Here is a 13,665-nt window from a genome sequence, read left to right on the forward strand (position 1 = left end):
GGAGCTGATATTGGATTGAGAGAGGAGCCTGGGGTTGCTGATACTGGATCGAGAGAGGAGCCTGGGGGGAGCTGATACTGGATTGAGAGAGGAGTCTGGGGGAGCTGATACTGGATCGAGAGAGGAGCCTGGGGGGAGCTGATACTGGATCGAGAGAGGAGCCTGGGGGGAGCTGATACTGGATCCAGAGAGGAGCCTGGGGGAGCTGATAGTGGATCGAGAGAGGAGCCTGGGGGGAGCTGATACTGGATCAAGAGAGGAGCCTGGGTGGAGCTGATACTGGATCGAGAGAGGAGCCTGGGGAGAGCTTATACTGGATCAAGAGAGGAGCCTGGGGGGAGCTGATACTGGATCAAGAGAGGAGCCTGGGTGGAGCTGATACTGGATCGAGAGAGGAGCCTGGGGAAAGCTGATACTGGATTGAGAGAGGAGCCTGGGGGGGAACTGATACTGCATTGAGAGAGGAGCCTGGGGGAGCTGATACTGGATCGAGAAAGGAGCTTGGGGGGAGCTAAAATTGTATCGAGAGAGGAGCCTGGGGGGAGCTGATACTGGATCGAGAGAGGAGCCTGGGGGAGCTGATTTGCCATCTGTGTCCCGGAGATTTCCCTTTACTTCCTGTCCCATAGTCAAACAGGAAGTGAGAGGAAATCTCTGCAAATTATGGGAATTTCTTGGGGACCCCCAGCTTACCAGAACTAGTGCCCCTATTGGAAGATTTCCCATAATTTAGGGTTTTCTTTTAGGCCCTTTCACACTTGTGCGACTTCAAAGTCGCGCGATTTTACCGCGATTTTGCCACGACTTTTTGCCGCGATTTTGATGCGAGTTTGACTGGGCTTATAATGTCTTTTCCTCAAAATGCTTCAAAATCATGACAAAAGTAGTGCAGGGAGTACTTTGAAGTCGGCGCGACTTCAAGTCGCACAGATATGAATGGAGCTCTTGGAAATAATGGAGAACGACTTTTCATGCGATTTTGCAGTCGCACAAGTGTGAAAGGAGCCTTACTTTCACTTTCAGTGATAACAGTAAACAGGACAAATAGAAAGGGTGAATCTCCCTAATCTCCCTAATACTGGATCGAGAGAGGAGCCTGGGGGGAGCTGATACTGGAAGGTTTTTGCACTTTAATGCATTAAGGTAAAAAACCTTAAGCCATTAGAACCATTCTAAGCATTCATTTTTGAGAGCTGTGTCAGCTTTGTATGAATTTCCTTTGCAGGGTGTAGTCTAGACTTTGTTTCCTGAAAAATAAAATTTTTTTCTTAGTTAAAATGAACCGTATATCAGCTAAAGGGGCTTACAGTAGTAATGTAATCCAATGTCCCACCACCTGGAATAGCCTTTATTTTAGATTAGTGGTGTTTCAGTAAGAAGGTTTAGCTGACTGCAGGTTTGCTATACATTATCTTGTAGATGTAAAATCAAATTGACCTAAAACCAATTATAACTTTTCTTTAGGTAAAGAAACTTCGATATCCTGTTATGCAGAGTGATGGTGAAAGGATAGGGAGAGACTGATTTCTGGCAGCAAGTAGCTCTTTGCGTCCTAGACACACTCACTCTAGTTACATAGCATGTCATGTATTTATTGCATGTACTGTGTATTTCACTAATATTGAAAAGGAGTTCTGAATATTGGAATCACCACTGCTGGCTTGTTTTTATTGGCTATTATCCTGCTCCTACTACCTTGCAAGCCATTGATATGGAACAGGCATGTACAGTCAGGTCCATAAATATTGGGACATTGACACAATTCTAATCTTTTTGTCTCTATACACCACCACAATGGATTTGAAATGAAACAAACAAGATGTGCTTTAACTGCAGACTTTCAGCTGTAATTTGAGGGTATTTACATCCAAATCAGGTGAACGTTGTAGGAATTACAACAGTTTGTATATGTGCCTCCCACTTTTTAAGGGACCAAAAGTAATGGGACAGATTAACAATCCTAAATCAAACTTTCACTATTTAATACTTGGTTGCAAATCCTTTGCAGTCAATTAAAGCCTGAAGTCTGGAACGCATAGACATCACCAGACGCTGGGTTTCATCCCTGGTGATGCTCTGCCAAGCCTCTACTGCAACTGTCTTCAGTTCCTGCTTGTTCTTGGGGCATTTTCCCTTCAGTTTTGTCTTCAGCAAGTGAAATGCATGCTCAATCGGATTCAGGTCAGGTGATTGATTTGGCCATTGCATAACATTCCACTTCTTTCACTTAAAAAACTCTTTGGTTGCTTTCGCAGTATGCTTCGGCTCACTTTTGTGAGCAGTCACATCATCAATAAATACAAGAGAACCAGTTCCATTGGCAGCCATACATGCCCACGCCATGACACTACCACCACCATGCTTCACTGATGAGGTGGTATGCTTTGGATCATGAGCAGTTCCTTTCCTTCTCCATACTCTTCTCTTCCCATCACTCTGGTACAAGTTGATCTTGGTCTCATCTGTCCATAGGAGGTCGTTCCAGAACTGTGAAGGCTTTTTTAGATGTTGTTTGGCAAACTCTAATCTGGCCTTCCTGTTTTTGAGGCTCACCAATGGTTTACATATTGTGGTGAACCCTCTGTATTCACTCTGGTGAAGTCTTCTCTTGATTGTTGTCTTTGACACACATACACCTACCTCCTGGAGAGTGTTCTTGATCTGGCCAACTGTTGTGAAGGGTGTTTTCTTCACCAGGGAAAGAATTATTCGGTCATCCACCACAGTTGTTTTCCATGGTCTTCCGGGTCTTTTGGTGTTGCTGAGCTCACCGGTGCGTTCTTTCTTTTTAAAGATGTTCCAAACAGTTGATTGGCCACACCTAATGTTTTTGCTATCTCTCTGATGAGTTTGTTTTGTTTTTTTCAGCCTAATGATGGCTTGCTTCACTGAGAGTGACAGCTCTTTGGATCTCATATTGAGAGTTGATAGCAACAGATTCCAAATGCAAATAGCACACTTGAAATGAACTCTGGACCTTTTATCTGCTCCTTGTAAATGGGATAATGAGGGAATAACACACACCTGGCCATGGAACAGCTGAGCAGCCAATTGTCCCATTACTTTTGGTCCCTTAAAAAGTGGGAGGCACATATACAAACTGTTGTAATTCCTACACAGTTCACCTAATTTGGATGTAAATACCCTCAAATTAAAGCTGAAAGTCTGCAGTTAAAGCACATCTTGTTTGTTTCATTTCAAATCCATTGTGGTGGTGTATAGAGACAAAAAGATTAGAATTGTGTCAATGTCCCAATATTTATGGACCTGACTGTAAGTTGGGAGTTCATACTTGTCTGATCTAGCTGGCTGTATGCTTGTTCCAGATTATTGTTCCATCAAAAAGGAATAGGAGCCTGCAGTGTGTATTTGGGAATAATTCACCTGCATGGGCTTCTCACATCTTTAGATTTATTTATTATAGATATCTAGATCACTAACTATTTATACAGTGCTTTATTGATAGTCTTAATTAGACACCAAAGTAGTTTCAAGGTGCCATATCACTATATGCAGTAGTTGTATCAAGAAGGTCAATTAGTGGCCTGGGATTTTTAATTGGCACCAAGAATTCAAACAACTGAAATAAAATTTACAATATTTATAATACAATTTCTTAGGAGACAATGGTCTTTGATACCTGGCACTTTTATCCCCTTCCTGCCCAGTCCAATTTTCAACTTTCATCGCTGTCACACTTTGAATGACCAAGAAAGTTTTATCATTTTGTTCACACAAATATCATTTTCTTTTGGTGGTATTTAATCACCTCTGGGTTTTTTTATTTATTGCTAAACAAACAAAAAAAAAAAAAAAAAGACTGGACATTTACATTTTTGAGAAGCAAACATTGTTCATTGCTCCAGGAACCCTAGTAGCACCTAGAGCAGTGATGGCAAACCTTGGCACCCCAGATGTTTTGGAACTGCATTTCCCATGATGCTCATGCACTCTGCAGTGTAATTGAGCATCATGGGAAATGTAGTTCCAAAACAGCTGGGGTGCCAAGGTTCACCATCACTGCCATAGAGGAACCCTAAGGTTGGAGAGTATAAAAAGTAATTGTTGAACTTTGTTCCCTTTTTAGTAGTTTTCAGTGCTGATATCATGACACAGTATTATCTAGGGGAATTAGTAGCTTTCAGGTACAGTATAAGGTGCGTGTATATACCAGAAACTTAACATTGGAATCTATGCCCAAAAAAAAGGAAGGCAGCAGCTGATATTCACCATTAGTGACTCACCATACCTTGCTCTGCGCATTGTGCCTGTCTGGTAAAGAGGGCCATCTTGGTAGCATTTTCCTTCCTCACTTCAAAGCCTACAGCAAGGAGAATAGTGAACAGAACAGTAGGGATATCACCAAATCTCACAAGACCAGCTGTTGAAGGCAGCAGTGCCTTCGATCTCATACCGCAGATATATAGCTATGAAGCTGAATGGACAGGACTGCATAGGAACGCTAACATACCAAGAAGTGCACTGCTATTTTTCAGGAAGAATTTCACATGAACAGTACCATTTTCATGGTAATTCTTAGGAACAATTACATTTTCAAAATGTTCCCTATCACATAGCAAATCATCACACTTTGTGTTCAGGTCTACTTTCATTTGGAAATACCGGCTAAGTCAGAGTTAGGGAATAGTGTTAAGCAGGGTTTTTTTTCTCGGAAAATAGGTGCAGGAACTCCCCCCTTGTCTCCACCCATTACCCACCTCTGAGCACTGTCCCTTGGTGTCACCCCCTGCCCAACTCCCACGCACAACAAAATACCTCACCCAGCAACAAAAAATAGACCCCAGCAACATTAGACCCCCTCCAGTAGCAACAATGGCTTTGCCAGCAACCAGTATCAATAGATCAACCAAACAATAGACCTCTGCCTCAACAGGAGATCCCTACCAACAACATAAGACCCCCCAGCAACAATAGACCCTCACACAATAAAAGATCCCTAACAGGGACAATAGAGTCCCAAGCAGCCAGCATCAAGAGACCCTACAACACACCCCACACCCCTTGCTATTACTTACATTTAGTGCTGGAGGTGCCGGAACTGCGTTCCCCCACGTTCCTGCTGAAAAAAATCCCTGGTGTTAAGTGTCCTTAAAGTGGTATTAAACCCAAAAGTAAGCATTTATTATATTGCAGTTTACCAATTCTTAGATGCGATGGCTTTTTTAGGTTTTCTTTCTGTTATTTTCAAATGGTGATCCAGCCAGTAAGTCTGTTGTTTTTCCAAAAGAAAAAAATATCTATCAGAAGTAACAGTTTCAGGGGTGAGACAAACCACTTAACACTGGCGGGTGCTTTTACACCAAAATGGAAAAAACTGTTTGCTGTAACTGCTTATACAGTGTGAACTGGAGATTGGCTTTGGTTTGTTAATGTATTACCAGTTCTGGACTGAAAGGATTTGCCCCCTTAATGACCAGGCTATTTTTTCCGCACTGCATTACTTTAACATTAAATTGCACGGTCGTGTGACACTGTACAGAAATAAAACTGATGTCCTTTTTTTCCCACAAATAGAGCTTTCTTTTGATGGTATTTGATCGCCTCTGTGATTTTAATTTTTTGCGCTATAAACAAAAAAAGAGCGCAAATTCTGAAAAAAAAAAAAACAATATTTTTCACATTCTGTTCTATAACATTCCAAAAAAAACAATGTAAAAATCAAAAAATGTCATCCTTTTAGGCCAATTTGTATTCTGCTACATATTTATGGCATCTTTATTTATTTATTTATTTTTTACTAGTAATGGCGGCGATCTGCAACTTTTAGCGGAACTGCAACATTGCGGTGGACAGATCGGACACCTAACTGACATTTTTGACACTTTTGGGGGGACCAGTGACATTATTACAGTACTCAGTGCTAAAATATGCACTGTTACTGTAATAATGACACTGGCAGGGAAGGGGTTAGCCCAAGGGTGATCAAAGGGTTAATTGTGAGCCTAGGAGTGTTTTCTAATCAGCGGAGAGTGATCTTGGGTGCCCGGCGACAATGGCGGCCGCCGATCTCGTGGATCAGCATCCCTGCTGCCTAGCGGGGGCAGAAGCGTGCCGCCAGCTGCGCACGCTCATCCCCCAGCACAAATCCCGCGACCGACGTACCCCTACATCGTTTCGTGCAACCGAGCAAGCCTGCTGCAGTAAAACTGCGGCGGACGGTCGGCAAGTGGTTAAAGGAGAAGTATAGCTAAAGCTATTTGGCTACACTTTTCCTATGGATCACAGGAGTGCAGTTCGTTCTGCACTCCCGTGACTCGTTTTTAGCCAACAGTGGACTAAAGCCAGCTGTTGGCTGACATCACTCTGCCGGTCCAGGCTCAGGAAAGTTCCCTACTTTACAGACAGGATCCACCCAGATGCCTGGACTGGCAGCTGCCTCAGCTTCTCAATGAGCCACTAAGAGCCTGAGCCAGCCCCTACCGCCCCCTCCACAGCCCAGCGCTCCAGTGAGTCCTGGAGGGGCAGAGCAGGTAAACAGTGACTGACATTCTCTGCTCAGAGTGGGCGGGAGAACTGAGCGATCAGCAGTGTTTGATTGCTCAGTTCTCAGGGTAGAGGGGAGCAGCAAGGGACAGCTGCAGGGACAGCTGCAGCTGGGATTTGTGCTGCAGCTATCAGGGTGAGTATAATATTTTGTTTTGTTTTTTATATTCTCATACTTCTCTTTTAAATCTTCTAGTACATCTAGCACCCCCCTTCCTTTAGACTAACAATGCTCCTGTCCAAAGGTGCCCCCTGTGTTCCCTTATCCAGAGTGGAAGCACTCTAATACAGAAGGTGTGTTGAAATATAAGGAACACATAGTGTTCAAAAATAAAAACGTGGGACTTTGTATGAGGTGTGGCCAGTGTACACATGATGATACAATGGTAGTGTATATACACCTGCTGGTAAGCATAAAGAAGCATATGATTGACATCACGTGTTTATTAACATGTTCTATAGCAATTTACATTGGTATATTAGGTAAACAACTAATCAAAGGGGATGTACACAGTATACAGATAGATAACATGATAAGACCATAATAAATAATAAAAAAAATATTAAAAACAATAACATAATAGACCAACAGACATGGAATGTAGGTAAAAAATGATGATTGGATGCATGCTGAATGTTTGCAGTCAGTTAAGTGGCCTCTTAAGCTCGACGCATTTCGTGAAAAGGTTTCACTTCATCAGGAGCAGGCACAGTTAGGTTTCTAGAAACAATAGGACATAATTGATATTGCATCCAATGTACTAAAGGGTTAAATAAGGAAGATAACTTACAGTAGGGTAAAGACTATCAATGAGGCTGTTAGTCACCCAGGAGCACGTCCATGGAGGGAACTGAGGGGGCAAACACTCCGCACAAAGCCAGGGTGCAAGGCAGTGGTGTATTTAGGTTTTGTGCTGCCCTAGGCCTGACTAAACTTGTGCACCCCCTCATTTTAAATATGACCCACCCTTCCTGTAAAGGCCACACCCCTTCCTGTTTCTGACCCATTCTGTCATCTGTAAACCACAGACCACAACCACAGTGTATTAGTGCCCATCAGCGTAGCCTCATCAGTTCCCATAAGTTCAGCCTCATCAGTGCCCATCAGTGCAGCCTTATCAGTGCCGCCTCATTACTGCCCATCAGTGCAGCCTCATCAGTGGCCATCAGTACAGCCCCATCAGTGGCGATCAATGCAGCCTATCAGTGACCATTAGTGCAGCCTAAAATATTTGGACTTGTGTTTGCTGCCACTGATTGTAATTATAGGAATATTTTCACTTATTTGTATAATGACTAGAATGTCCATAGTCATTATACAAATAAGTATAATAAGCAGTGGCAGCAAACACAAGTCCAAATATCTTATAAGATTGGAATAATCTTACTAATCCAGTGACATATTGCGATAGTACATATGAGGTGAGCAGGTCCAAAATATTATTGCCATCATATGAAATTAAAAGCCTTAATTGTTTATGATGCAATTCAGTATTCTTGCTCAAGGACAAGGATGTTTACAGAAATGAAATTATATTATTGACATGATGCCTGCCATACCTGGGGGCGGAGGAGGGTAGGCGGAGCATTAGGCTGCAGTGCCACACTTATTATCATTGGGGGCCATCAGGCCAGTTGTATTAGGTGTGGTTGGCGGCCAGTGGTCTGTCCGAATGTCCTCACCCACCGGCATTATCATACCGGCAGGTAGCAGTGTGACTGCTTTATGTGGGAGCCAGACTTATTTGCCTCCTGGACCCTGCTCTCTGGCCCAATTTGCCCCATAAGGCTGACACTATACTAAATGTGTAGCGCAAGCCGGCGGGGACCCTTTTCGTGCGGGAGCATGGAGGAGGCTGTTTTTTTTTTTTTTGGTGCGGGGTGCAGCTTTTTTGCTGCCCCCCTGCAAAGTGCCGCCCTAGGCCTGGGCCTTGTTGGCCTAGGCCAAGATACAGCACTGGTGCAAGGTCCATAGACATTGCATGAGTTTCCATCATGGGTCAAGTAGGGATGTATAGGAATGTAATCAAAAAGATAATGGGTATATGTGTACCATAATGGTGAAGGGGTAGAGTAAATAAGCCCAAAACCAGGAGTGCAAAAGGGAAAGACAAGATCCGTGTAGCTGGGTATCAAAATGGTCCGAATAGGTGAAAAGTGAGCAGTGGGGGATTTTCACACTCAAGACAGGTATATGTTGGTGTGCCAGAAAACAGTGCTAAGAGGGCAGGTATGGAGAGAATTGAGGAAAAATGGCTCTCAGTAAAATAATAGTGAGAGAGGAAAAGTCCCATAGAGAGAGTGGAGAGTGTGACCAAAGACACGAGAAGAAAAACATCTAAAGCGAAAATAAAAAAGTGTGACCATAGTGATATAGAGTAGATTGCATGGATATGGACCTACACAAAGGCAGAGGCAGGGGTCGCTCCCAGCGTCACGGGTCGTTCAAGCTTAGGGTCACCACCAGGCAGGCTGCGGCTGCCAAAGATGGCGTCCCAGATATGAGCGCCGAAGGAGATCACGTGTAGAGACGCTGACGCCGTGATGATGGCACGCTCTACACGGAGAATCGTGGCGCCGATGCGCCGCGGCCGCGACCACGCCCCCCCGCCAGCACAGGGCTATCAGGCCTCATTCATACTGAGTGTTAAAAATGTTGCTTTTAGGGCCATCTGTCTTTTTTTTTTTTTCTTTCTCTAAACGCCCCTCCATGTTAGCCTATGTGTCCATCACACATAGGTGCTTAGAGGCAGGGCACTTAGAGGCAGAAAAACTCTACTGGCAGCATGTCCAGGAGCAGCAGCGTTTTGGCAGAAAAAATTCTTGGCACGTGTAAAAGCGTCTAATCATGCGTCTAATTGTGCGTTGCTAGGTATGCTAGGTGTAGATGTCAAGCGTTTTAGCGTTAATTAATTTCAAAGGCCAGAATAAACTATTATTCTGGCCAATAAAATTACTTAATGCCCAAGTGCTTGATGTGCCCAAACATGTTTAGGTGCGCTTACGCGCATTAAGCATTTTTTTTTTTTACCAAAACGCTGCTGCCAGGAGGAAAGGCATTTTGGAGAGCTGGATAAATGCCTAGTGTGCATGAGGCTTAAATATGAATGAATCCCATTTACCCAGACTTTCCAGGTCCGGTTTACACATAATATTGTGGAAAAAACATATGACCTGGAACAATGTGCTGAAGACCAAGATTGTGATACTTTGTGGGAGCATGTAATGTCTGTGACAACGTCAGCGCAGCATTACCGCAGATGTGCGTTAAGTGCTAATTGTTCCATTTCTGGGTAAAGCAGCAAAAACTGAGATAATTAACCCCTGGAAATAGCTTGACTTCTAATTAATACACATGAGATAAGCAATCCTCCATTTAATTCTTTTTCACATATCATTTTCACGCTTATACCACCAAGCAGAGATTGCAAAAAAAACTGATTGTTATGCATGCTGTAGATTGCACACATTATTAGACACATTTCAATGCATTTTTATACCTCCCAACGTCCTGAAATGGGAAAGAAGAACACAGTATAGCACAACGTATGTAGGCAATGGACACATCTCTGGCACACCCCCAGTTATGCAGCTAAAGAAGAAATAATGACCAAAAAATGTTTTTTTTTTAATTTTATTTATAATGTGAGAATGCAATAGATGGCTTTATAAAACTGACAAATACTAATTTTCCGTTTTACTCGCTCTTCAAAAAAACAAATGCAAGGGTTTAGAGATTGAGTGAAATATGCAGAGTGCTTTACATATATATTGTGCATTCACAGCAGTCTCTCCCCTCAAGGAGCTTGCAATCTAAATTCCATACATCACGTGAATATATAAACTGTACATACTAAATACCAATTTAGCTAGTTAGCCTGGCAGCGCGTCTCTAGAGTGTGGGAGGAAACCCACGCTAACACAAGTAGAGCATGTAAACTCCATGCAGATAATTCAATGCGTTGGTTTCATAGCGATGGCCCTAGTGCAACAGGGCAGAATTGCTAACCACTAAGTCACATATTTTACAGATGTCTATACTTCCAGAGGAAAATGAAAGGCTACAGAGGAGGAAAGATGGATTTGGTTCCAAAAGTGGGCCATTTCCTTTCAAAGGGAAAAGGAGCCGTGGAATTTTATTTTGATTGTATATAGTAATTGAATTAATATAAATATTCTACCATGATTTTGTGTTTTATTTGATTCATACCTGGTTTCTGTTTAAACTCTATCACATTCCTTCTTTTTTATCATACTAGTAGCTTCCTTGGTTTTAATTTTCTCCAATCATCCCTCTTTTCAGATTGCTAACCTTACCCTTTATCCTGCACCATTGCTGAAGCCCTTGTGACCCATGTCTGAAGTCCTTCAAGGTTAGAGACCCTTCACTGTGTTCTGTTTGGTGTTCCTCACCCTGAATTTGTTTTATGTGTGTTCATTTTATTGTTTCATTTGTTCCCTCATTTGTTCATTATTTAGATGCTTTTACCAGTATAAATAGGACATTCAATCAGGAATTTTTAACAAAAGGTTTTTATGAAGCTTATGACGAAATACCATATTTTTTAAGCTCCATCCCATGTATTTCCTGTTTCATACTTCCTGCGAATTTATTTGTTTCAGAGTTTAGGATTTCCTACATTATGGGAAAAGAATTGTGGCCTAAATGAACAACAAATTTTTTATGTTGTAAATGTCAGATCTGACGTCTGAGCAGATTTGAGTGTTTCCAGTAATACAAAATTAATAAAAACGCTGACAGGAGTGAGATCCCCAAATAATGTTTATTGCAGGTATTCAGATCTGGGAAGAAAAGCACAGCGTTCACACTATCGGAGTCGCAGAGAAAGAAACTGTTAAAGTGTATCTAAGACTGTTCACATCCCTGCGGTGCAGCCTAATGCACTAGGGCAGTGCACCTGTACTGCAGTGTGCCACAAGGCACCAGTGTGCATTGACATGTGTTGCATTCCCGGAAAGGGTCAGGTGAAGTTTTATCCATGGTGAGGTGTATTGGTATCATCTCAGTATGGTCTAAATCCATAAAAAAAATATGCCTTAATTTTCACCTGGTGAGCTAGCCAGTTACAAATTTTTGGACCTTAGGTGACAACGGTCACTCACTGAACTTTATATATGGTGGAGCAGTGTTGTCACACTAAAGCAGGGCTGAACGGAAAAAAAACTGACAGCTCCGGAGGAGCCGCTGTACTTACCATGCAATGTTAGTACAGAGATCTCCCCTTCTGTGCTATTGTGTTCTAAAAGGGGGGCCCGCCTTTAGCTGAGAGCGCTGATCGGAAGCCTATCAGCAATAAGCCCTTGTGTAGTAGGCTTAAGACTGGAGTTGGGTTAGGACACAACAGCATGGGGAGAAGATGTACTGTATGTCCTAACATACCTCCTAATTACATTGTTTAAAATAACAATGGAGAGTACACAGAACCTGACAGACAGCACTTGATTTTTGGTAGGATCAATAGGTATTTTTTTTTGCAGTTGCCTAATAGATATATTAACCACTTAAGCCCCGGAAGATTTTACCCCCTTCCTGCGATTTTTTACTGCATGACTTTAACAGACAATTGCGCGGTCATGCGACGCTGTACCTAAACGAATTTCACGTCCTTTTTTTCCCACAAACAGAGCTTTCTTTTGATGGTATTTGATCACCTGTGCGATTTTTTTGATCATGCGCTATAAACAAAAAAAGAGCGTAAATTTTGCAAAAATAACAATATTTTTCACATTTTTTTTTATGAAATTCCCCCCCAAAAAAATGTAAAAATCAAAATTTTTTAACATGTTCGGCCAATTTGTTTTATGCTACATATGTTTGGTAAAAAAAAATCGCAAAAAGCGTATTTTGAATGGTTTGCGCAAAAGTTATTGCGTTTACTAACAAAGGGAAAGATTTTTGTCATTTTTGGTGTTTTTTTTTAACGAGTAATGGCGGCGATCTGCGATTTTTTTTGCGGTACTGCGACATTGCGGCGGACAGATCGGACCCTTGACTGACATTTTTGACACTTTTGGGGGTACCAGTGACATTACTGCAGTAATCAGTGCTATACATATGCACTGTTACTGTAAAAATGACACTGGCAGGGAAGGGGTTAACTGTTTTGGAGAGGGAGGGGTTAAGTGTGTCCTAGGGGCGTGATTCTAACTGTGATGGGACAGGTCTCCTATTGTAAAAACAGAGATCAACGGTTCTACATAGTAGAACCGTCTGATCTCCATTTTTACACAGGGGAGAATGACAGGCGGCTTGTTTACATAAGCCGTCCGCCTTTCTCCCGCTCTACCGACGATCGTAGTGTGACCGGCGGACATCGGGTCCGCCGGTCACACGCCCGGACTCCTCTGTGAACGAGCCGAGGTGGGCGCTATTGGCTCAAAACCCGGTGACAGGCTAGCGACTTAGATCTACGTCACTCTGCCTGGCCGGGGCTGACTGCCGCAGTAAATATACAGTGCGCAGTCGGAAAGCGGTTAAACACCATCAACTGTATATTTAATAAACTGAAATGGAGTAAAAAAGAGTTCTTTGTTTGAGTTTACATACGCATTTAGTAAACTGACCTTTGAGTATTTACCAAAACCTTTAAATGTAGTGTTTGGTCAATATCTTACTTGCAGTCCTGAGTAGAGTAAGTCTATGTTCACACATGTCCGGCTGCGGGTTGCAGTCCGGAGTCTGGTGCTTTAGCTTCAGGTGCAATTTAGGGCCAAATTTTTCCCCGAATTCCCACCTGAAGCAGACACAAAAACGCACAGGACTCATTTCAAAACAGCACCATGGCTGCCCCGGACATGCGTGAAGCGGCTCCATTACGAGCCGGTCACATTCACATGCATTGCGAATTGGATGCAGTCTTAAACGCATCCAATTTGCATGTATGTGAACCTAGCCTTAGAGTATTGCACCTGTATTCATAACAGCTTTAGGCCTCTTTCACACGGTCCGTGTCGCCGAGCCGGCAGATGACAGCTCCGTCTCCTCTTGCAGTGCGGAGAGGGAGGTGTAGGTGTCACAGCCCCCATTGCTCTATATGGGGGATTGGATGAGAGCGGACCGCCTGTCCGCTCTCATCCGATCCGATCCGATCCCTGAACAGATGGAAAAATAGGGTTTCCATCCGTCCAGATTTCACGGAC

At 42.9% G+C, this 13,665-nt stretch overlaps 1 protein-coding gene across 3 annotated transcripts in view; it reads left to right on the plus strand.

The window, feature by feature from the left end:
• APBB2 (amyloid beta precursor protein binding family B member 2) overlaps positions 1-13,665 on the plus strand; it is a 439,699-nt gene that overhangs the window by 114,802 nt on the left and 311,232 nt on the right. The window contains exon 3 of one of the 3 annotated variants that reach the window (XM_082256024.1): positions 10,808-10,877. The exons of the other annotated variants lie outside the window; for them this stretch is intronic. Coding sequence (XP_082112150.1) covers positions 10,859-10,877 — 19 coding nt within the window. The 5' untranslated portion in view covers positions 10,808-10,858. The remainder of the gene's footprint in view (positions 1-10,807; positions 10,878-13,665) is intronic. 3 annotated transcript variants of the gene reach the window in all.

The sequence above is a fragment of the Pelophylax lessonae genome (genome assembly GCF_965119305.1).
Source record: "Pelophylax lessonae genome assembly, chromosome: 1".
Classification (NCBI taxonomy): domain Eukaryota; kingdom Metazoa; phylum Chordata; class Amphibia; order Anura; family Ranidae; genus Pelophylax; species Pelophylax lessonae.